General features: G+C 46.6%; 2 protein-coding genes across 7 annotated transcripts; one reads left to right on the forward strand and one right to left on the reverse strand.

Moving 5' to 3' along the window:
• The first annotated feature begins 157 nt into the window (after positions 1-157).
• PSMA7 (proteasome 20S subunit alpha 7) lies at positions 158-6585 on the forward strand. Its single transcript, XM_013189006.3, has 7 exons — positions 158-382; positions 2388-2514; positions 3482-3606; positions 4817-4939; positions 5345-5464; positions 6025-6087; positions 6354-6585. The coding sequence occupies exons 1-7, from the start codon at positions 287-289 to the stop codon at positions 6444-6446; spliced, it is 747 nt and encodes a 248-aa protein (XP_013044460.1). The 5' UTR covers positions 158-286; the 3' UTR covers positions 6447-6585.
• A 2893-nt stretch (positions 6586-9478) lies between these two features.
• On the reverse strand, positions 9479-21060 carry LSM14B (LSM family member 14B). 6 transcript variants are annotated; one of them, XM_048074567.2, is made up of 10 exons: positions 20856-21060; positions 16291-16454; positions 15816-15951; positions 15250-15366; positions 13237-13407; positions 13034-13111; positions 11857-12018; positions 11524-11677; positions 11164-11343; positions 9479-10823 (listed from the first exon to the last, which is right to left on the reverse strand). In XM_048074567.2, exons 1-9 carry the CDS (start codon positions 20974-20976, stop codon positions 11172-11174), a joined length of 1275 nt encoding a protein of 424 aa, XP_047930524.1. In that variant the 5' UTR covers positions 20977-21060; the 3' UTR covers positions 9479-10823; positions 11164-11171. The 6 variants fall into 6 exon arrangements, with proteins under 6 accessions (XP_047930524.1, XP_047930523.1, XP_047930526.1 ...); XM_048074566.2 differs by having other exon boundaries at positions 13034-13114; XM_048074569.2 differs by lacking the exon at positions 15250-15366.
• Positions 21061-21081: the final 21 nt, after the last annotated feature.

Genomic DNA, 21081 nt, shown 5'->3' on the forward strand with positions numbered 1-21081 from the left:
CCAAGTGCGGGAGAGCGGGGGAAACGGGGGCGGGCGCTGCGCCTACGCCGAGTGCGCAGCGCCAGGTTGGGGCCGCCTACGCTGAGTGCGCAGCGCCGCCCGCCTACGCCGGCTGATTACGCTGGGTGCGCAGCGCTGCATGCTTACGCTAAATGCGCAGCCGCGGCCGCGCTGCCTCCCCCCGCCGCCGAGGCTGCAGCGTACGCAGTTGGCGCAGGGGGCGCCGTTGGCGTATCCCGGAAGCGGGCGGGGGGATGAGTGTGCTGTTCTGAGGGAGGCGGCGGCCATGAGCTACGACCGGGCCATCACCGTCTTCTCCCCGGACGGGCACCTCTTCCAGGTGGAGTACGCCCAGGAGGCGGTGAAGAAGGGCTCCACGGCGGTGAGTGAGGGCCGAGAGGCGGCAGGGCGGCTCCCGAAGCCCGGCTGGCTGAGGGGAGGCCGGGCCTGGGCCTGAGGGAGAGGCCGGGAGCGTGGGGAGGGGGCGGCCGGGGAAGGGGCTTGAAAAGGGGCTCCCGGGGGCACGGAGCGGCTGGGGAAGGGGCCTGAAAAGCTATTCAGCCCCTGTCACAGGTACGGACGGCACCCGCTAGGACGGGTTGCTCAGGGCCTCGTCCGGCCTGGCCGTGAGCGCCGCCGGGTTTGGGGCACCCGCAGCCAGGGGTCGGCCTCTTCTCACAGGGAGCTGGTGCTAGGGCCAGAGGGGATGGCCTCAAGTTGCTTCAGGAGAGGCTCAGGATGGAAATTAGGAGATATTTCTTTTCAGAAAGAGCAGTCAGGCGTTGGGACGGGTTGCCCAGGGAGGTGGTGGAGTCACCGTCCCTGGGGGTGTTCAAGGAAAGGCTGGGCCTGGTGCTTAGGAACAGGGTTTAGGGGGTGACACTGGTGGTAGGGGGCTTCACAGCTCAACAGTGGCTTTGGAGCTGCCTAAAAGTGCTGCTTCTTTCTTCCAGAGTGGGCGCTGCTTTTTCTGCAAGGCGCTGCCTCAGTTCCCCACCTGTTGGAGGGGGCGCGTTGGGGTTTTTGTTTGCTGAGGCAGGGGCGCGAGGTGGGTGTCCTGGGGTGGTGGGAGTGATGCGGCAGCTGTGGATGGACCGCTCCTCGGCGTGCTGTGCTGCCTCGGGGAGGCTGAGTTAGCAGAGCAACCCTGTTCCAGCCACAGGGAGCAAGACCCTCGTACCTGTAAGATTGTGGTAGAGCTATGGGAGATAATGATCTTCGACTTTGTAATTCTGCACGTGGTCAAAATGGTAATCTTTTATCCTAGTGTAAGATGCAGATTCCCAGTGGATTGGGAAACATATCAGTAAAGGCATGTAGACACGACTTTCTGCCAGTTTCAGTCTTCCAGTCTCCCCAGACTTTTGCTCAATTAAGAGTTTTATCACCGGGGGAAAAACAAAACAAAACTGTTAATTCCCAAATAACAAAACGCCAAGAAGAAACCTTACTGCTTATGGGATGGGTGTAAATCACAGTGTGACTGGAAGGTCTCCGAGGACTGCACAGTTTCTGGGCAGCCTGTGCAGGTCTGTGCTCCCTCACCCCACAGCACAGACGTGCTTCCTGGTGTTTTGAAATAACTTGCTGCGCCCCAGTTTGTGCCCGTGGCCTCTTGTCCTGGCACTGGGCACCAATTTTTTTCCCCCCGGAAATTGGGGAATTTCCCCCGAAATTTTTTCCCCAGAAAAACCTTGTAAAAGTGGAGTTAACACCTAATGTAATCTGCCTCTGTCTTGTCTCTTGTCGGGTAGCTGGTTGAGTTTAATGTTTTAGAAACATCTGTAACATAACAGAAGGGGCACTCACAAGTAATGACTGATTCCTGTCACCCTGTGAGAAGCAGTGGAAAGAAAAGTATGAAAGGTGGACTTTTTTTTTCCCCTTCCATAATGCTGGAAAACACACACTTGAAGTATGCATTTGTACAGTAAAGAAGCAGCCTACTGACCGGCTGCTTGTACGTTTTGTTTGGTCTTAAATGGTTTTAGTTGTGACTCGAGCAGTATCAGCGGAGCAGTCACAGTGGCAGTTTTATTGTTGATCCTGCCTCTGGCTGCAGAAATACTAACGGTGGTGTTGGGGAAAACGGTCGGTGGGAGGAGAGGGAATATCTCTCTCTGGAGCTGCACAGATTTAAATTGGTGAAAGCTGGTTGTGAAACTGCACTCGGGAACCTAATGTGATTTTGGTTACATCAGTTCTTTTCCAGGTTGTAGCAGTAGGAAACAAAGTACTGACTTGAAGTTGAAACCATGCTTATAATCTGTTTTTGTGTGACTTTTCCCCCCTCTCTCCTAATACTCATTTCACTAAAGTCTGCAGCTATGAGGTTCTTCAGGCCTAGCTTAACTTTATTTTTTTTCCCCTTTTTTACTGCATTGAAGGTTGGAGTCAGAGGGAAGGATATTGTTGTTCTTGGGGTGGAAAAGAAGTCTGTGGCAAAACTTCAGGATGAAAGAACTGTGCGGAAGATCTGTGCTCTCGATGACAATGTCTGCATGGCTTTTGCAGGTATGTGAACTCTCCAGGATTTGGGGTTAGGCGCGGCAGCAGTTACGGGAGCACCTTTGGTAGGTTTATGGATTCTGAGGACGTAACGTACTTGGTTTAACTGGGTAGCTGTATTACAGGAGAGGTGAGAGCCATTCATCAGTTACAGGGACTTTTTTCCACAAACATCAAGCCGAAAAAGCTAAATCGCATAAAACAAAGAATAATCTTTCATCTTCAAGTTCAGAAGATTCCTTCTGAATGAACAGTTACGTGTTTGAAGCACAAATAGTTTAGTTCCACGATCTTCCTGGTCCAAGTGACTCAATTTCCATTGATCAGAGCTTAAACAGGAGGCATGAAAGTTGAAAAGCAACGTAATTGGAGAGAAAATTTATTTCCCATCCTCAATTAATTTAGGGTCTTTCAATCAGTATTAATAATGCTTTAAGAGGAGATTTAGCTGGCAAAAATAGCATTTTTTTAGATGTAGCATGCAGGAGTGATAGGCTTGGCCAACTTCTGCTGCCTCCGCTTCCTCAGCTAAGGATCCTCAGGCGTGCAGGTGGGGTCACAAGCTTGAGTTCTGTAGCAGAAACAAGTCACAAAACTGAGAGTGGCAGATTGCATAAGAAATAGAACCAAAGCATGTGAGAATTGAAATTGCTTTGCTAATTTGCTGTTCGATGGAGTGCTTTCAGCCTGTCAGTAGTGGTCCGATTGCCTGCCTCAAAATTGCATGTTATTTAACTCACAAACGTGAAAGCTGTAAACAAAAATGGTGCCATTTTGCTGCGTTACGTTCCTACTATTGTCTTTTAAATACTGTCCTTGCTCAGCAAACCTAAGAAATGATGATCTCTCGTTTGCTTTTTTCCACTACTGTTGACACTGTCCTCGTCAGCCTTTTAGGGCGAGCGTAGTTGTTTTGTTTGTGCGTGTGGTACGAAGCCTGTGTCTGAGCATAGCGAGTGCGCTGTCGTTTCAGGGCTCACAGCTGATGCCAGAATAGTTATAAATAGAGCTCGCGTGGAGTGTCAGAGCCACCGGCTGACCGTGGAGGATCCTGTCACCGTGGAGTACATCACACGCTACATCGCCAGCCTGAAGCAGGTATGTTGTACGGCGCGGAGACGTTTCAAATATGTCCTGGTGAACGGTGCCTGACTGCGCGAGTGAAAGGTCTCTCCTGGCCGCGTTCTGCTTAGCTGGTAAAAAGCAGTGTAACACAGCACGTGGTGGTGGTTTTCTGGGAACAGAAATGTCGTAATGGGATTGATCACTAGTGTTCTTCCAAAGATGAAATGAATTGGTACTTGTAATGGCTGCGTGAGCACATTTGCGATGTTATCAGGAACACTTTGCTAATCTGCAGCTTTAGTGCACTCAGGATGCCAGCGCTGTGTTACCGTCAAAACATCCTTGTGGCTCCTGCTGTAGTTTTCGTTCCTCTGGGACGTTGCAGGGAGTGATAAGAGGGGAGCAGAGCAGTGCAGCACTTAATATATTATGTTTTATATTTATGAATTTTAAACAAACGAGTGTCACAATATGCCCAACCCCATTCTATGATTAAAATTATTCATTTTCTAGTGTGTTAAAATAATTTTCAGCAACTAGTTGGGACTAGTAATAGTCTAATTTACACAGACATGTTAGTATAGTGATGGTGTAATTCTTGTAATAATTGCCTGCCTGCCAGAGCAAAATACTGCTTTCCAAAATGTCAGTGTTCCTTCACAGTAAACCCACACTTGTCTTTCGTTCTGGCATGCTGTCGCTGCTGCCATAATGCTGCCAGCGTGGGGCCTCCTTGCCTGGGGACAATTCTGGTGCCGGATGTGGCAACTACTTTGCAACACCAGTAAAAGGGCTTTAACACTGGTTTTCCTGCAGGCACCTATCACCACAGATGATATCGTACTTTGTAACTCATGGAATTGTTGCAAATTGTTGGTGAAAACTGGCTTTGTGTTTGTCACCCTCCTTTTTGGCTTCCTGAGCATGTTGTCAAAGCACAGTGTTGCTAGATCTGTCTGTCTCGCAGCAGCTGCCAGGAGAGATTCTTCCTGATAGCTGTAATCATGCAGAAAACCTGAACAGATGTTAGGAGAAGGGATTGAGCAGTTTCTTGCTCACTTTACTTGCTTTGCTTATGGCATTGTGTAGGATATGGAATCCTGACTTTAATAGGTAGATTAGTAAGAAAGCCTCCTAAAATACTTCTGATTCCTTTTCTGGTTGTAACATCTACAGTCTCTGCTTTTTATTCTAAAAATGTTTAGAACTACTCATGAAATAAACATCTCTTCTTTCTGGTCAGAGGTATACTCAGAGCAACGGTCGCAGACCTTTTGGTATCTCTGCTCTGATTGTGGGATTTGACTTTGATGGCACCCCCCGTCTGTACCAGACCGATCCCTCTGGCACATACCATGCTTGGAAGGTGAGTTGATTCCATCTCCTACGGAGAAATAATTAAATATTCAAGAGTTAATGCCTCCTTTAAAGAGGGACTGAAGTAGAAAGGAGATCTAACTGACCAGATGGCGCTGGCTCACAGCAGCAAAGATCCATAATGATCACATTGACTGGGAACGGCAGTCTGCAGCTCAGCTCTACTTGGGACATCTGTGCTTTTTGTTTACCAAATCCATACCTGTACCTGACTACTGTCTTTTTGAGTGATGTGGGGGAAGGAAGGTGTTCAGTCTTACAAAAAATACATGGTGACCACAAAAGGGTTTCAGACCATGTAATTGCACAACTCCCATTTCTTGCTTACTGTGTAAATTAGGTCTTTTTTCCCTAAACTTCTGTGCTACTTTTTTCTTCCCCTCACCATTTCCAGGCTAATGCCATTGGCAGAGGAGCTAAATCTGTACGTGAATTCCTGGAGAAAAACTATACTGATGAAGCCATTGAAACAGATGATCTAACTATTAAGCTCGTTATCAAGGCTCTTCTTGAGGTGAGTCAGCTTCAGAACGCTTGCGTGACTGCTCACTGTATGTTTGGATTAACTCCTTAAATGTGAGAACACCAAAATCTTCATACAGTAGTATGAAAGTATCTATGAAAACTGTACTAATCGTAGGCTATAAATATACACTGCGGGGTTAAATTCAAGGTTCAGGGTGCTTCAGGTAAGAATTCCTGCAGCTTACATGGAAGAAGTTGCTTGCAGTTGTCTAGGCAAGAAAACAGCTTTGAGTTCTCGCAACTAAAATAAATGAACTAAAGGTACTGCATGTGAGGTTTAGGGCATGTTTTGCTTTTGTGTTAAAATTTAAGATGTAGAAAACTGAAGCCCAAAGTCCGATTGTGGAATTGTGGTTTTCTTCAGCACCCCCTCAGTGCCCTGAGGCCAGAAGGAGGGCCCCTTTTCTGGGAGGTGGGTGGGGGTTGTTACACTACTACTGGGCTAGAGAGCTTAGAGCTAAAGAGTGAGGTACTTTTCCCCCTTTGAAAGGGGGTTGTTAGATTAATTAACAGGCCTGCTCCTAATACCTGCCCCTAACTGTTGTTAAGGTTGTGCAGTCCGGTGGGAAGAACATCGAGCTGGCTGTGATGAGACGAGATCAGCCGCTGAAGGTAAAAGCCATGTTTTGCTTTTCTCCCCCGTAGCCTGTTTCTCTGATAGCGTTGTTGTAGAGCCGCCCTAACTTCCAGTCCATAATCTCACATTCTGCACTGGCAAATATTTCTATTTCATATTAGTGGCCAAGGAATGTTGTTGTGTCTGCGCAATGTACCTGTCTCTATAAACAGCAGTTAACTTTCCATGTCACAGTTAGAATCACTTAAATAAAAGCCTCTGAGATGTATTAGTATCTTAAGGGTCACTTTTTTCTTTTAAGATTCTAAGCCCTGAAGAAATTGAGAAGTATGTTGCTGAAATTGAAAAAGAAAAGGAAGAAAACGAAAAGAAAAAACAGAAGAAAACATCATGATGAACAAAATTCAACTGCTTAGCTGCTTTTTAATTCAAGCAATGGGTTACTCTGTATAGACACCATGTAGGCATTCCATTATTGATACTGTGCCCCTCTTGAGACCTACAATAAACCTACTGATTTTTTTAAGCTCTTATTTAAAAAAAATCCGTCTGTTCCTTATATTAATTACCAAGGATCGATTGGCTACAAAACAGCAGTAGCCACCCATTAAAGGAGGAAGATTTTGATTGCAGTTGTTTTCTAACACCTCACTTAACGTGAGAATCATTGAACAGGGTCAGTTCTTTTTTTGTCTCAAGTGTGCACTGGCCTTAAGAGAACACACCTAGTACAGAACTGTGCTTCCCCCCAGCATTTCCACATTTAGAGGATTAGAGCCCAGACATGAAGCTTCTGAACAACTTGCGCTAGGTGCTTGACTTACACTACAACTTCAAGGCGCAGTGTTTTGAGGAAACCAGCATGAGCACTGACTTTTCTGAAAGCATGTCATAACAGAGGAGTGCATGACTTGCTACTTGCATAGACTTTGCATGATTCATCGGGTTTAGAATAAAGTGTTGGTGTTGTGATTGCCCACTAGGGGATTTGTAGACCAGTAGTTTCCTAATGCTAAAAATAACTCCTGAAATGTTACATGCAACAGTTGAACGATAAAGCTCTACTCCAGTTCATCCTTTTGTATTTACCCTCCTCCTGCCTCCACCACACTCCTTGCGCCCAGGACAGTGGTTGCTGTTTCTGGTCCAGCCTCCTCACAATTAAAGCAGCTTTCTCCGCCACTTCTCTTCCTTTCAGCAGAGGTAGATTGATCACTCTCCTCCTGTAAGCGGTAACACAGGCCTACCTCTGCACCGCTGTGTGCCAAAATCACATTGCACTTGAGACAGTATCTGCTCTGTGCAGTCTGTTCTATTCACAGACTAATAAACAGTGTGTATAACAAAAGTGTGTATAACAATACACTTAAAACAAGCAGGTAACAAAAAAATAGCCTGAAGGGGAGATGAGTGAATACCCAACTAGGGAAGTTTAGTTGGGATAGCTATCTGCATTGTAGCACCTCCAATATCCTCAGTTCTGGCCTTCCAAAAGCCCTTTCCAGCTGACTCACCTGCTTTCACCCTCCCTGCTCTGTAAGGAAGCTGATCCCAACTGGTCTTGAGCTCAGCCCTGTTGAGCAGTCTAAGGCTTTCTGCAACACAGAAAACAAAAAGGGGCAGGGGGTGGAGCTGGAGTCTTGCTTTAGCCCAGGCAAGGCTTTTCCCGGTGGCCTGGAGGGGGTCTGTGGTGCTTAGACCAGGTGGGGTTCTGGGGCTGGGCTGCTCTGAGCCAGGAGGTGGCTGTACAGAGGGGGTCTCCCATCCTTTAGGCTGGGCAGGGGGTGTCAAGACTGACCCTGGCTCCTTTTTCCTGTCTCCACATTAAAAATGGTCTTTTTTTTCTGCTGCAGCACTGTTTGTCTTTTCCTACAGCTCCGAAGTTGTGCACAATAAAAGGCTTTGCCCACTGCATCTGTACGCCTGAGGGAAGCTGTTTACTCCTAGCACTGAGGGGAAGCTGGCAGGAAGGGAGCCGGTCGCGGCTTGGTGCTTAGCACCGCTTCCCACTGCACAGAAGCCTCCCCTCGAGCTCTCACCTACAGGGCTCGCTACCTGCTGCAGCAGTGAGGTGCTGCTGTTACAAAAGTTTCCCTATTTGTATCTGCTGAGGGGTTGGAACAAGAATTAGAAGAGCCTTAGAAAGCAGCTCTCCTGTTACTGGCAAAGAGTTTTACAGGTATAAAACAAGAACTTGCACCAAAAGCATCGTGTGAGCACCCTGCGACATGGAGCTCAGCTCCCCGAGCCAGGCAGCAGGACCTGCAGCACTCCCTGCAAGGGAGGCGAGGAAGGCTCCTGTCTGACCATTCCACTCGCAGTAACTCACACGCTTTCCCTGGCGCACCACACCACAACTAAGCTGTTTACAGCTAACTCCTGCAAAGCGAAGTGTGGGCTGAGTGCGATACAGGAATCAAGGACAGGGAAGCTGCAGTGCTGTCCCCTGCTCAGGAAAGCATTAGACCACAAGCTAGAAAGACAGAGTTACCGGAGTATCGTGCTGGTTCATTTATCAGTCCTCAGACGGGAATTTTGAGAAGAATGGTTTGTTTTTCCACGCTGTCTTTCCCTCGTGTCAGGAATCTTCCCCATGAAAGCTGATAGGGCTGCAAGGCAGCCCTGTGGGCAGCTGCCTGCCTCAGACCGCACTGGAATGAACGCTCCTGGCGGACGAGGACGAGCAGGGAACAAGTCCCAGCGTTCAGCAGCCACCAGTTGTCCCCACCGTGCTCAGCTCAGAGGGGCCAAGATATGCCCACAAGACAGCAACTCCAGGAGCGTCAGCAGCACCGGTTGTGTCAGTGTATCACAGTGAGGTCAAGTGCAGAACAAAGGGAGCTACTGCCTTAAAAATGAATTATAGAGACGTTGCTGTTTTCTCATTTCACCACAGCCAGACAGGACAAGCTCTGAAGCGCTCACCGCTCAGTTGACTTTGGCAACGCGATTCCATCTTACACTGCAGCGTCCCAGTGGCTGTTTTGCCTCCAGAGAAATTAGAGGCTTGCAGTAGCTCCCAAATAAGCTATTTCAGCACACACCCTGTGTGCTGCTTTGAGCCCAGATAAAGGCACTTGTGGCTACCGAACCAGAAGCATCACCACCCACAACAAGCTCTCGTTAAGCTCCACCAGCACAGACTCAGGCTGGGTGCTGAGGACAGCCTGGGTCACAGCCCCATTCCTTTGGGCCTCAACACCATTCCTTCGGGCAACTCCTCAGCAGCCAGACCTCCCACAGGGCACAGAACACAGGATACCAGGAACAGTGGCGTTCAGCAGCTGTACCAGAGGTTTTAGGCACCCTTTCCGAACACCGCACGACCCTTCCTGTCAGTTTCCTCTGACCAATTTGAGCCCTGCTGACGGGCATCTGACAAGTTGTACGGGCTGATGATGGACAGAACAAAGTAGGAGGAAAACATTAAACATTTACATGTTTATTATAATTACAATTTACATTACTCCAAAGAGCAGCCCCACTGCTATGTTCTAATTCTTAGCAAGAAAGTCCTACAAAAATAAATCCAAGCTTTTACAGTAACCTAAGTCAATGCATAACTAAAAAATTCTAGCTATGTAAGGGGTTCAGTCATCAAGGTGCTTTTTCAACAAAATTCCCTACCAACCAAAAAAGGGACACATGCCTATAGCAATTTAACCCACTTATTCATGCAAACAAATGTAAGCCCTTCCCTCCCAGCCCCTCTCCCCACATACAGATTTTAAAAACAAAAGAAAAACAACTAAACTATTTACAGTATGGGGGTATAGAGGAAACAACTTAAACATGCCCATCTGTTAAGCTTCATTATACGGACTCCCCATTCCTAGTTTAATGAAAACATTCCATAGTGTTCCACCACAGTCTACTAGTGTACAGAGAACTGTTTGCGTTTAGTACTGGATGAGCGAGGTACGCGCCGAGGCAAGAAGCCGGAGCTCCCGCCCCCCCGGCAGCCAGCTGCTGCCACAGACCCTCCGCTCGGTGCACACCCACTCGGTGCACACAGCAGCGGTGTCCCCGCTGCCCCGTCCCGCTGAGGACGCAGCACGCTGCCCTCCCGCCCTGCCCCGCCCTGGTGAGAGGCTCGAAGCCTCTGAGGAGTGCCCAGCACCCTTAAACTCGAGGGAGAGTCACGGTTCTGCGCGAACCTGCTGTACCTCCACATCAGTACCAGGTGGCAAACAGTTGTACAGTCATTTACACTACTACATGATCAACAATCCAGTATTCCCAAGTGACAATATACATAACTCCCCAGCACCAGGAATCCACTTTTTCAGATGCCAAGTGCTACTTCACACATGCTGCCAAGAACAGTAAGACCAGCAGCACCAAAGAATTCATTTGGTTACTCAGAACAAACAAGTTAGCTGGTTTATTTCAAGTGAGCTTTGGTTCCATGTTAAAATACCATGATTATCTTCTTCAGGGTTCAGAAAAGGAGTCTGACTTTGAGCTTAGACCATAGCAGCCTTTGAGAGACCCAGAAAGAAGAACCATGTAAGTTAGTCTGCACTTAAAAAGAAAAAAAAAAGAAAAGACACCCTGAAGAAGGTACCCCTGAACACATTCCCTCTTCCAAAGAATACTCCAGCTGACAGTTGCTGGTCCAAAATAAGTCCAGAATATAAGCAGTAGTACATGAAGTTCTGTCACTTGAGCTGAGACAGTAAACAATATGAACCATTTTCCCACATTAGTGCAGCAGTTGGTTGTTTTCTTTCTATGTACAGTTTCATCCTCTCGGGAGAGAAGTTAGAACCTATGCAGGAAAAAGGCAGAATTAGGGAAGGTCCCCTGGATATCAAGCCTAAGAAAAAGCAACTAAAGTTCACATTAGTTTATCAACTAAAATGCTTGGCTGGAAAGTCTCGCTGAAACAAACAGCTCTCACTTTCTGCAACAGGTAGGTTAACCCCAGAAAAATTAAAACCACTGGTATTTCTCTTACATGGCTTATAAAGACAGATCAGACACAGTAAGGAACGATTATTGATCCATCAGAGACTGGAGAGCAAGATGAGGTTGCAAAGACAGTTCAGGTGAAGAACAAGAGACAAGCCTAGCTCAGGGACAGCATTTATTCCTGCTAAAAAACTTGCCTCTGCAGTTACACTCTGCCAGTACCAGCTCTGTGAGTGGGTTGGTTTCGCCTTGCTGCTCCAGTACCCCTTCCGCCTCGAAATCCACCACGAAAGCTGCGGCCACGAAGGAACCGGCCAGAAACTCCAAACGTCTCAGTATTGAGTTTCCTTTCTTCAGCCCATGTGGTACGCCTAGAACTGAACAAGACAACGTTCAGATTTGTGTGGCCATACTCCCTTCTGAAGACTTTGTTGATTTTCCTATTTTTTTCTTCTTGCATTTTGAGACTTTTAGAAGAGTTACACGTCACACCATGTCACATGTCTAGCTTTTCATGCAATTTTAGTTATAATTCAAGTTTTAATAGACACACTCACCTAGATTTCAGTTCTGATGAGATGTTGTCAAAGAAAGACTTGGATTTATCATAATAGCAGTTGGGTCCCAGAAGGTCCTCCTCTGCATTACCATCATTGTTTTGAGTTGCCACTCCAGGGTCCCCTTTCTCTTCCCCCGTCTCTGCTTTGTCATCTGAAGATAATAAAATGCATTACACCTCCTTGAGGCATACCGAAGAGCCATCTGTTCTCTTGCTCCCTCAAACAAGATTTGAGATGCTGCCACATGCAATCACGCGATTTCTCAGCATGAGTTTTTCTATGCAGTGTTTACTACTAGCTCAGCAATTCATATTTAATGAAGCCACAAACCTTTAAAGTTTAGTTTCTTCTTGAATTCTTTATCAAGTTCCTCTCTGTTGAATTGTGCATTTGCACTTTCAAAGTCAAAGTCACCTTCAAACTTTATTGTATTTTCCTTCACAGTAGTTGGTCTGTTTTGTCCTCTAGAACGATTTCTGGTTCTCCTGTTTCCTGAAAGCAGGAGAGTTTAAACACTTGGTAACGTGCAGGGAGGTTAAATGACTTGCTCAAGACCAGAGGAAACCAGGATTAGAACTCAGGAGTTTCTGGCTTCCAGTCCTGTGGTTAGGCCACACCTCTTTGAAAGCAACTTCTCAACTTGGCTGTAGAAAACACATTACAGCAATATTTTAACTTTCTGAAAAGCATTCCTCAATGTCAGTCTTACCACTAAGACAGAGCATGTCCAACTTTCCCTTCAGTATGAGGACAGAAAACAAAAGAAGTACTATGCCAGGTAAAGCTAAGGGAAGCGACAGGCTATCAGGTCTGCTTGCTGATTTGCAAGCATGTTACCTACAGTCTGTAAACCTGTTATGAGGGGTTGACACCCAAGACTCATCCACCCACAAAGGGGGCTTATACTTCGTAATTTCTGAGTTGTAAAGCAGCAGTTATCAGCTCCTTTTTGGAAAAAGGAATGAAACTATAATTCCCCTTCCACAGCACTGCCTTCAGTCAAATAAATTTGAAGACCCAGCGTCTCAACTTCTGTTTCCTGCCTTTTCTCATTTTGCTTGGGCAGGGATGTCTCCTTGAAGTTAACTTCACTTTCTTCTGACCTGTGCTTAAACTGCAGTCTCAAGGTAAGAACCGTATTCTACAGAACCAAGAAATCCCAGAGATCTTTCTACTTAAAGTATGAAACTTTTAAACAGGCTGCCCTTCCCAGCTAAAGAAAAATAAAATCAGGTTTCAGAAAAATCTAGTTATTGATGCTGCTGTGATGTGACAGCAATTTTTTATGATGTACCTCCGGTTTCCAGAAGACACCAGAATTTTGTTCCTGGAAGGTTCTGAACTTCTGTGGCTCCAGAATCTATTTTGTTAGGGAAGCATCTCTAGATGGCCAAAGACTTATCAAGCCTTACTTTGCCCTTAGCATTCTGTCCAATAATCCTTTGTTGAAATTAACAGTATTTGCTTTCATAAGCTAAAGCAAATCTTTGGTGTCAGATTAACCTACCTGATCTTCTCCTTTGAGGTCTTCTGTTTTCATCATTCACCTGCCCTTGGGGTTGCACAGGTGGTGCCTGAACTGTATCTACTGAACAAGAAAGCAACTTAATAAAGGAGCACAAGAACAAAACTGAAAGAGTTGAGTCTTGCTATGCACCTCTGAAGGATGCCTAAAAACGGCACTTTAAGGATCGAGTGGTACATACACACCGTTTGTCTTAGTGTTGCTCTGCGGAACCTGCCGTCCGTTGCGCTGAACCCCTGGAGTTACTTTCACCGGGGGCGGCTTTTGTGAATTCATGTTGTCAACCGGGCCCGTCTGAACAGCCTGCTCTACCATGGGGCTTTTGCGGACTGGGTGAACAGGCGGAAAGCCAGCACCTGGAAAAAATCCCAATGATTAAGTGCCTCTCAGACAGCGTGCCGATGTTACTCAAATCCTACCCACTCCTATGGAGAAGCCATTTTGTCAAGAATTATTCAAAACCTTGTGTGTTTATCACTGCATGCTATGCTTAAGTGGCATATACACTAGGTAAGGCACTGCTGCTCTAACAAGCCTTGGCTCTCAAATCCAGAGCCTTAAATCAGAAAAAAAACTACACATTTATTTCTTAAACCAAGTTAAGAGGCACACTTCAGATAAGCAAACCAGGTCAGTCTCAGAGTTTATAGAAAAATTTGATTTCTAGGTGTATCTTTGGTTATGCAGGATTGTATTTTACATGGTACTTCATATCTAAAGCAAAAAAAAAAACACCTACCACTTCGAAATCACTCAAGAAAGCTTTCCCCACTTCGCCTAAAAAAAAGTTTGCTGCAAAAGCTTAACCACCTCAACAATATCCCATTTTGTAAGCCATTTTAGAAGCCCCTTCAACTACTTGAAGTACTGTCATTGCTTATTGTTAGCTTTCAAATAAAGAAAACCTGAAACCAGACCAGGATCTCAAAGTTACCCTTTTAAATTCCTCCTTGGTCAAGGCCAAAGTGTTACCCAAGACTTCTGTTGCTCTTCCATCCAGGCTTATTTATTCACACTACAAAACATGTAAATACTTTTCATGGTTTGGTATACCTTACACCAATTATATTAGAAAGTGACAGTCTTCAGTACTCAGAAGAAATACTGCATTCTAGATTTAAGTAGAAGTTTTGGAGTACTACAGCTTTATGTAGTTATGCGTAAGAACCACTCGGAAGCGAACTTTAACTAAATACACTTTAAGAGCAAGAAAAGTGAAAAAGCTGAAGAGTACACACAAACCAAGCCACTGACACTTCTGGGTCACCCACGTCCACATGAGATATACCCAGTAGGTAACATCATGCAGGTTCCCAGTTATGTACACCTGGAAAACTTGCAAGGAAGACAGACACAGCCTAAGGATTATTCAATAGGACAAAGCTGCTGTGCAAGTTTAACATGAGAAAGTTTCAAAGCTTAGCCAGAATACTGAGAAAGTACGTACGGATAGATGGCCAAAACCAGAAAGTAAGTAGAAACAGTTTCATGCCAACACAAGCATACATGCTTAAGTTAAAAACAGATGAAACTAATTACCATGTTTAAATGCAGGCTGCACCTGGACTCTCTGCTCTGAGGATGGTCAGTCTAGTTATCCCTACTCAAACTCCTTTAAATTTGTTTAAGCATAGAAGCAAGCACCCAGAACTGTTACCTCAGCTTACCACAACTCAGAAATTGCTTACTGTTAGTCATGCTTTACTCGATGAGAGTCTTGACAAGGTACACTGCCCCATCATGCACGAAATATATCCTGAAGTTTCCTCAATTACAACAATTCTCCTGAATTTTCTACCAGGTTACTTATTTTTTAACAGCAAGGCCACCCACAATTTAAGCAGTGTGCTTGTCTTTCTAGGAAAGACCAATTCATTTCTCACCCAGTCCCTAAGCTGACGCATGCTCCTGGGCAGGATGTAGCACAACATCCCTAAGCCTCAGCCCTCTCCTGATACTTACACAGGAGGATCCACAGTCCTTTACTTTCCTTTCTCCTGTTTCCTCTAATTGATAAGTCTAGAACAGGAGGAAGTAATACTTCATGTAAGGAAAAGCAACAACAGCCAAGAACAAACTCGTTTGACTAGCATTACCCATGTAAGTACTATCATTCTAGGAGGGGGTTAACAAGAACAGATCGTTTGCAAGTGCCATGCAGTTCTTCCAAATATTTGGAGTCCTCAAACTGCTGTTACCCTTGGAAGAGAGCTGATGGGGCTCTGAAGACATGTCAGGCTCTGAAACAGGTTGTGGAGACGGAGAAGAACTAGGGCTGGAAGCAGCTGCTGATGCTGGAGGGCTTACCAATTTCTCTAAAGAGATAGAGGGAAGAAGAGAAAGCAAAAAGATATATGGATAAGATACAAGGTAGTGAAACATCTGAAGGACTTGGAAAGAGATACAAGAATCTCTAGAACAGCATTAGAGCAGCTTATTTAGTCCTCTCTGGGAACACAAGTTCTTTTCACGTGCGCTGTGTGTGTAAGGTATGTTAGACTAGAAATAAACTGGCCTCAATGTTAGGTATTCACATTACTTTCTGAAAAAAACTTTAGCTCTTTAGTCTCTCACATGTATGCATGCGTCAATGAAAGATGGGCCTCCTTGCAATAAGAGTGCTGCACAAAGTTGTTAACTTATTCACTGCTTGCTGCAGCCTGACACTCGGCAAGGAACTCAGCATTAGTTACTCTTATTTGCTTTCACGGTAGCTGCGTACAAGGACCGTACCTTTATTCGAGCAAGTAAAAACTTTACTTACCTAAACCTAATGAAGCTGCATACTGCTGGCTAAGTAAAGAGCTGGCAGCAAGCTGGCTGTAAGGTGGCATACCTCTAAACGGGCTGTAAGGCACATGTGGCTGAAAGGAGGATGTGGAGGCAGAGCCCAGTGAAGACTGTAACAAGACAAAGTACATTTCCATTTACAGTGTCCAGAAGTCAACTTGCTTTGGTAGTGATTCTTTACTTCGGTACAGCGTTATTAATGCTTAAGTAAACACTGAGAAGCGTTAGTTTGCCTGCATTCTCAGCTAGTAAACTCTCTCAGGTTTTGTCGACAGAAGTCTTTAATCCTGCTAATCTAAACATTAAAATGAAATTCAAAATGCTTCCCAAAATCTGAAGATTCCTGGAGACACTGACTGGCTTTCACTTTTACCATTTTGTATCAAAATCCAGTCTTTCATCGGCAACGTTTTACCTTAGCTGCCTACCTCTGCTTCGGGCTAACTTACTTGAACAATGGCAGGATCTTGTGGCAGGGTATGTTGAGCTTTTGGAGGTTCACAGACCGTGATGTCTTTGATGTCGCTTCCTCGGAAAATAATGTATTCATAGATTTCTTCTCTTGGAGGAGCAGGTCTGTCTGTGGGCCGGTCTTCAGTACCAAAGGACCGCACTTTAGCATTAGAAAGATTACCGTTAGTCCAGTATTATCTTTACAACACTGTACAAGTTGAAACTTAGGCAATTAGAGTGTGCTCTCGTAATACTTTGGCTCCCTTTATCCCACACATCTCTCAAATGCCAACTTTTCCAGCAGCCTGCATAAACATATTTGTTTACAACTAACTGTGAAGGTGAAGACCATAAACCAGTTGCAAAGAAGCCTACTAAAAACCCGAGGATTTCCCCACAGCGCTGTACTGCCACAGTCACCTTCCCTCCCCATCCCATATACACACAGCTTGAGACAACTGCCACTGCAGCAGGCCACAGAAGAGGCCTCTGGCAGCAGGGAAAAATCCTTAGAAGGCTTTAGAGCTCAAATTTGTACCTTTGGTTTCAGTTATTATTAATAAAAAAAATATACCTGTATAAACTTATCTGTAAAAATCTCTATCTGTATAATAAATAAGAGGTTACTGTTGAAAGTCTCTCCACTCCACGCTAATGGTTTCATATTTAGCTTTTTAAGGGATAGATCTAAGACCTTAGTACCTACTGAGGCTTTGCTGAGTTTCAGGCACCAGAACACTTGAGCAGGTACTAAGCAGAATGATGTCACACATTAGAGTGGAAAAAAGGCAGTAATTGAGTGTGTGGCTGCCAGGGAGGAGCGTAAATTAACTCAATCTATAAAACAGGAAGAGGTCAGACTCAGCCTTACTACTTTGTTAAGGAAGGAAAACAGGCAGCAGTCACTTTAGACACTGGAGTATGAAAGTCTGGAATTAGCCAGAGAATGAGCACGCACGCAGATTTTTTGCCACAACTTTCAGAAGTTTATCAAGCCTACTAGCCTAGCTGTTTTCCGTCTTCACGGAGCTTGGTCAGTTCAGATAAGCCCCAGCACATCTTCGCCTGATATACGCGCTCTGGCATTGGAAGAATTCCAGGCTGGAGTTGCATCACTTCATTCTAGCAGGTTACCACATAACTACCCAACCTCTCAGCCAGGACGCAGCAGCAGTCCTGCAGTACCTTCGCAAATTCCATCCTACCCAGACCTTCCCCAAGCACCTGCTGTATCACAGCCCGCAGTTGTGTGCCAGCCAGCCACCACTCCCACTTCCCATCTGGACAGATAAGCAGAGACAGCCCCGTCACATGGACGATAGGGCACAGCTCCCCCAGAAAGAGGGCTGCAAGAACCAGACCAGCTCAATCCCCCTGCAGAGCATCCCTGCCGTCCTGCAGCAACACTGACTTATTAACGAGTGGTGATGGTTGTAGGCAGCACTGCTTGTCAGGAGATGTCCTCAGACGGAAAGCTGTGTCCAGGCAGCTCCCCACCAAGCAGGGGTTCGTGCTGCACGCAGTCTTCAAGTCCCACTAATGTCCAACACGCACACAGAGCTCACACAGAGCAGTAAGCTCAGGTCAATGCCAAACCTGATTCCCATCTTGCTGGTGCTCCTTAGCACCTCAGCTTATACCTAACTGGTGCAAGCAGTCAGTTGCTTCCTCTGAATGCCATCTTCCATTAGTTACTAGGGTAGAAAAGCCTCCAAGTTATTTTAGATCTCCAGCTGCTGTTTGATCGTATTACAACTGTAACCTAGTCAACTAGAAGCAGATTATAAACTGAAAGCAATACTTACAGCCTTTTAGACATGAACCATACTGATATCCCTGGTCAAGATTAGATTATTACAGCATCCAGCTCTGGGCAATGGATGTTAAAGCTAGCAGGAGCTACCGCAGAATCCCACGGCTAGCTCTGAAAGCACAACGCCTTCTCTCAGCCCGTCAGTTGCCACATGGAGAAATACGGACCTGCAGAGCCTGAAGCTGTGCAGACAGCCCCTCCGTTGGCTGGGCTCAAGGTTCATAACTGAAAGGGTGGAAAACGATGTCCTTGTTGTAGACAAAACAGCAGTGATGGCACTTGAGAGGCCTCTAGGAGCTGAGCACACCCACCCCTGTATCTGAAGTGTTTAATGATTTTTGGCACAGCCCAAAGCACAGCTTCGGGTTTCTGGTAGGACTGAAGGGCTGTCTCCCATGAAGAGTTCCAGTGACTATTGTTTACAGATGAACAGGAAATCAATCCCACACTGTGCTGCAGCTAGCGCTCCACGACACAGTTTGTATTCACATGTAGGACTCAAAGCTAGACCACTGGCGGGTCAGGAAGCACACAGAACATGTGACTGGATGTCTAGAAAGAGCTCACAAGGGTGTTTCTTGCTCAAAACCTGCAGTTTCTTCAGGCTCCTGCAGAAAGTGAAGTTACTGGGGCTCACTGCCAGCAGGAGGCTCATTATCTGCTGTGTTCTGACCACTGCTTGTAATTTAAGTTTAGCATCTAACAAGATGGACAACTTTCTTGCAGCACTTAATTAAGCACAAGGAATCTTCTTATCCAGCGTTTAAGTTGTTGCACATGTTGAGATTTAACAGGAACAACGTTCAAATCAATTGAAGTGAGCTCTGCTTTGAGTAAAAGGCTGAACCAGATTCCTTCTTGAGGTTCCTTTCAATCTAGGTTGTTCTTTGTACTATTTGGGATGATAAAAATCCGGAGAATAGCACAGCATAATACATGCAGTCTGTATTTAACTTGTCTGAACCATAAACATTGGCATTTAGGGCTTAACAATAATTTATCCACTATCTAGACAACGTCAATTGCCCATCAGTAGTTGGCAGTGCTTTTAACCCTCCAGAGACCACGTGGTTTCAACCAAATCCACCCAAACAGTGTTGGCACTGCTGTCACTGACTTCAGCACCGTTGCTGTGTTCATAATTCTGACACTATTTTGATATGAAGTCTCAGAATTTAAAAAAGCCTCTGAGCTGCAATGAAAAGCAGACTTCGCACTGTAAAGTTTAAAGCAGCAAATGAAAAAAGAGCATTTTTTCCATGTATCGTAACTACTTAGAAATTCTAGTTCATCAAAAGTGAACACTGAGAGCCCAATAAATACAAGATCTGCCAGATATATTATGAAGAGCACGTGCTTTCTCACACCATAAAACATTTCACCACATATGCCTTTGAAACATACCACTTCAGCTCTGCAGTAGCAAGTGCTATGTGGAAGCCAGAGCTACGTGAGAAACCATCCCTGCTTTCTGCTGAAGAAAGGTGAAGGCCATTCTGCACATACAGAAAAGGAACCCCACCCTTTCTGAGATATCTCAATTAATTCTAGTTAATAGCTGTTTATACATTTACACAAACAGCCCTTAAAAAAAAAAAGGGCATTTATGAAAACTTACATTCTTAGCTCCAGATTAAATACCAGCACATTTCAGGTGCTTGTACTCAACACAACCCCAACACCAGTATGCTGAACCAAGACCGTGGCCTAGGCTGCCTCGGGTGGAGCTGAGAACCAGGCAAGCCAGCAGCTTGTTCCAGCAGATAGTCACGTAAGACAAAAGATGTTTGGTTTCTGGACAATCCCGGTGGGTTGTTGAAGGCAGTGATGAAAGTTTGAACTTCCCGAACAGAGAAGAACGTAACTCAGGGACACAAAAAGCTGATATGCATTAGCTGGACTAGCCGAGCCAGACCATAAAAGCAATACAGAAGTAAGACCTTGTTTGAGAGACTACACAAGATAGGACAGGCTTTTCTGAGAGGGAATACAGGAGGCTCCCAGCACAGGTGACAATCAAATCCAGATTACACCACACAGCAGGAGACAGAGATCACTATTTCTACAGAGGACCGAGAGCAAAGCCTTGAGGAGCAGCTTGCGAGGTAGGACGAACCAGCCCCACGTGTGAACACCCTACAGCACTGTGTGTTCGCTCCCAACCTCTTACCGTGAGCAGAGCCCAATTATTGATCACGAGAGGAACAAAGACACGCCAACAGCAGTGCTGCTCTCCCCGGCAGAGGCCTGCATCCCCACTCAAACCCAGCACTGCCTACCTGCCAGGCACACAGCTGGAGCCGAGAGGGGAAAACCCCAACCTTAACGCCAACACGTAATTTTTTTTTTGGTAACAACGCGAGGGGACAGAACCAGCCCCTCAGAGCGCTGCCACCCCCGGGCAGGCGGGGAACCCCCCAGGCCCCCGGAGCCCCCCTGCCGGGCGGGCCGGGCACCCAGGGCAGCGGCGGGCAGGCAGCGAGCCCCCGGGGCCGAGGCAGCTCCGGCTGCTGACTCACCGAGAGCCGCCGCGCTGCGGGCCCGGGGCTCGGCCCCCCCTCCCCCGGCTCCCCGCTCGGGCAGCCCCCGGCCGCACCTCAGCGGCGAGGCCCAGGCTCATTGTTCAGGCCCAGCCGGGCCCGAGGCGCCGGGCAGGGCCCCCCCCATCCCCTCACAGCGCCGGCCTAGGCCCTGCCCCCCTTACCTCCCCCCACACAAACACATCTCCTCACAGCCCCCCCGCCTCACCCTTGGCCAGCGCCACGGTGGAGTTCTCGGTGTCGATGGTGTAGAGGATGCCCTCATAGCGGATCTGCGCCTTGGAGATCAGGCTGATCTTGCTGCCGATGTAGGGGGTCCCCGAGCTCATGGCGCCGCCGGGCCGGGGCCGGGGCCGGGCCGCTGTGAGGGGCGGAGGCCGCGCGGGGAGGGAGGGGTGCCACCGCCGCCGCCGCCCGCCCACGCACACTGCGGA

The sequence above is a fragment of the Anser cygnoides genome, chromosome 16, assembly GCF_040182565.1.
Source record: "Anser cygnoides isolate HZ-2024a breed goose chromosome 16, Taihu_goose_T2T_genome, whole genome shotgun sequence".
NCBI lineage: Eukaryota > Metazoa > Chordata > Aves > Anseriformes > Anatidae > Anser > Anser cygnoides.

What these genes read in the sequence shown, in the direction of transcription:
- PSMA7 (XM_013189006.3), top strand. Translation starts at nt 287, where the DNA reads ATGAGCTACGACCGGGCCATCACCGTCTTCTCCCCGGACGGGCACCTC. An exon ending in TGTCTGCATGGCTTTTGCAG is followed by an intron (nt 2,515 to 3,481) that starts GTATGTGAACTC and finishes CTGTCGTTTCAG; the next exon opens with GGCTCACAGCTGATGCCAGA. An exon ending in GACGAGATCAGCCGCTGAAG is followed by an intron (nt 6,088 to 6,353) that starts GTAAAAGCCATG and finishes TTTTCTTTTAAG; the next exon opens with ATTCTAAGCCCTGAAGAAAT.
- LSM14B (XM_048074566.2), bottom strand. Translation starts at nt 20,976, where the DNA reads ATGAGCTCGGGGACCCCCTACATCGGCAGCAAGATCAGCCTGATCTCC. An exon ending in AAGATCCTGCCATTGTTCAA is followed by an intron (nt 15,952 to 16,290) that starts GTAAGTTAGCCC and finishes GTCTTGTTACAG; the next exon opens with TCTTCACTGGGCTCTGCCTC. An exon ending in GAGCAACACTAAGACAAACG is followed by an intron (nt 13,115 to 13,236) that starts GTGTGTATGTAC and finishes TTTCTTGTTCAG; the next exon opens with TAGATACAGTTCAGGCACCA.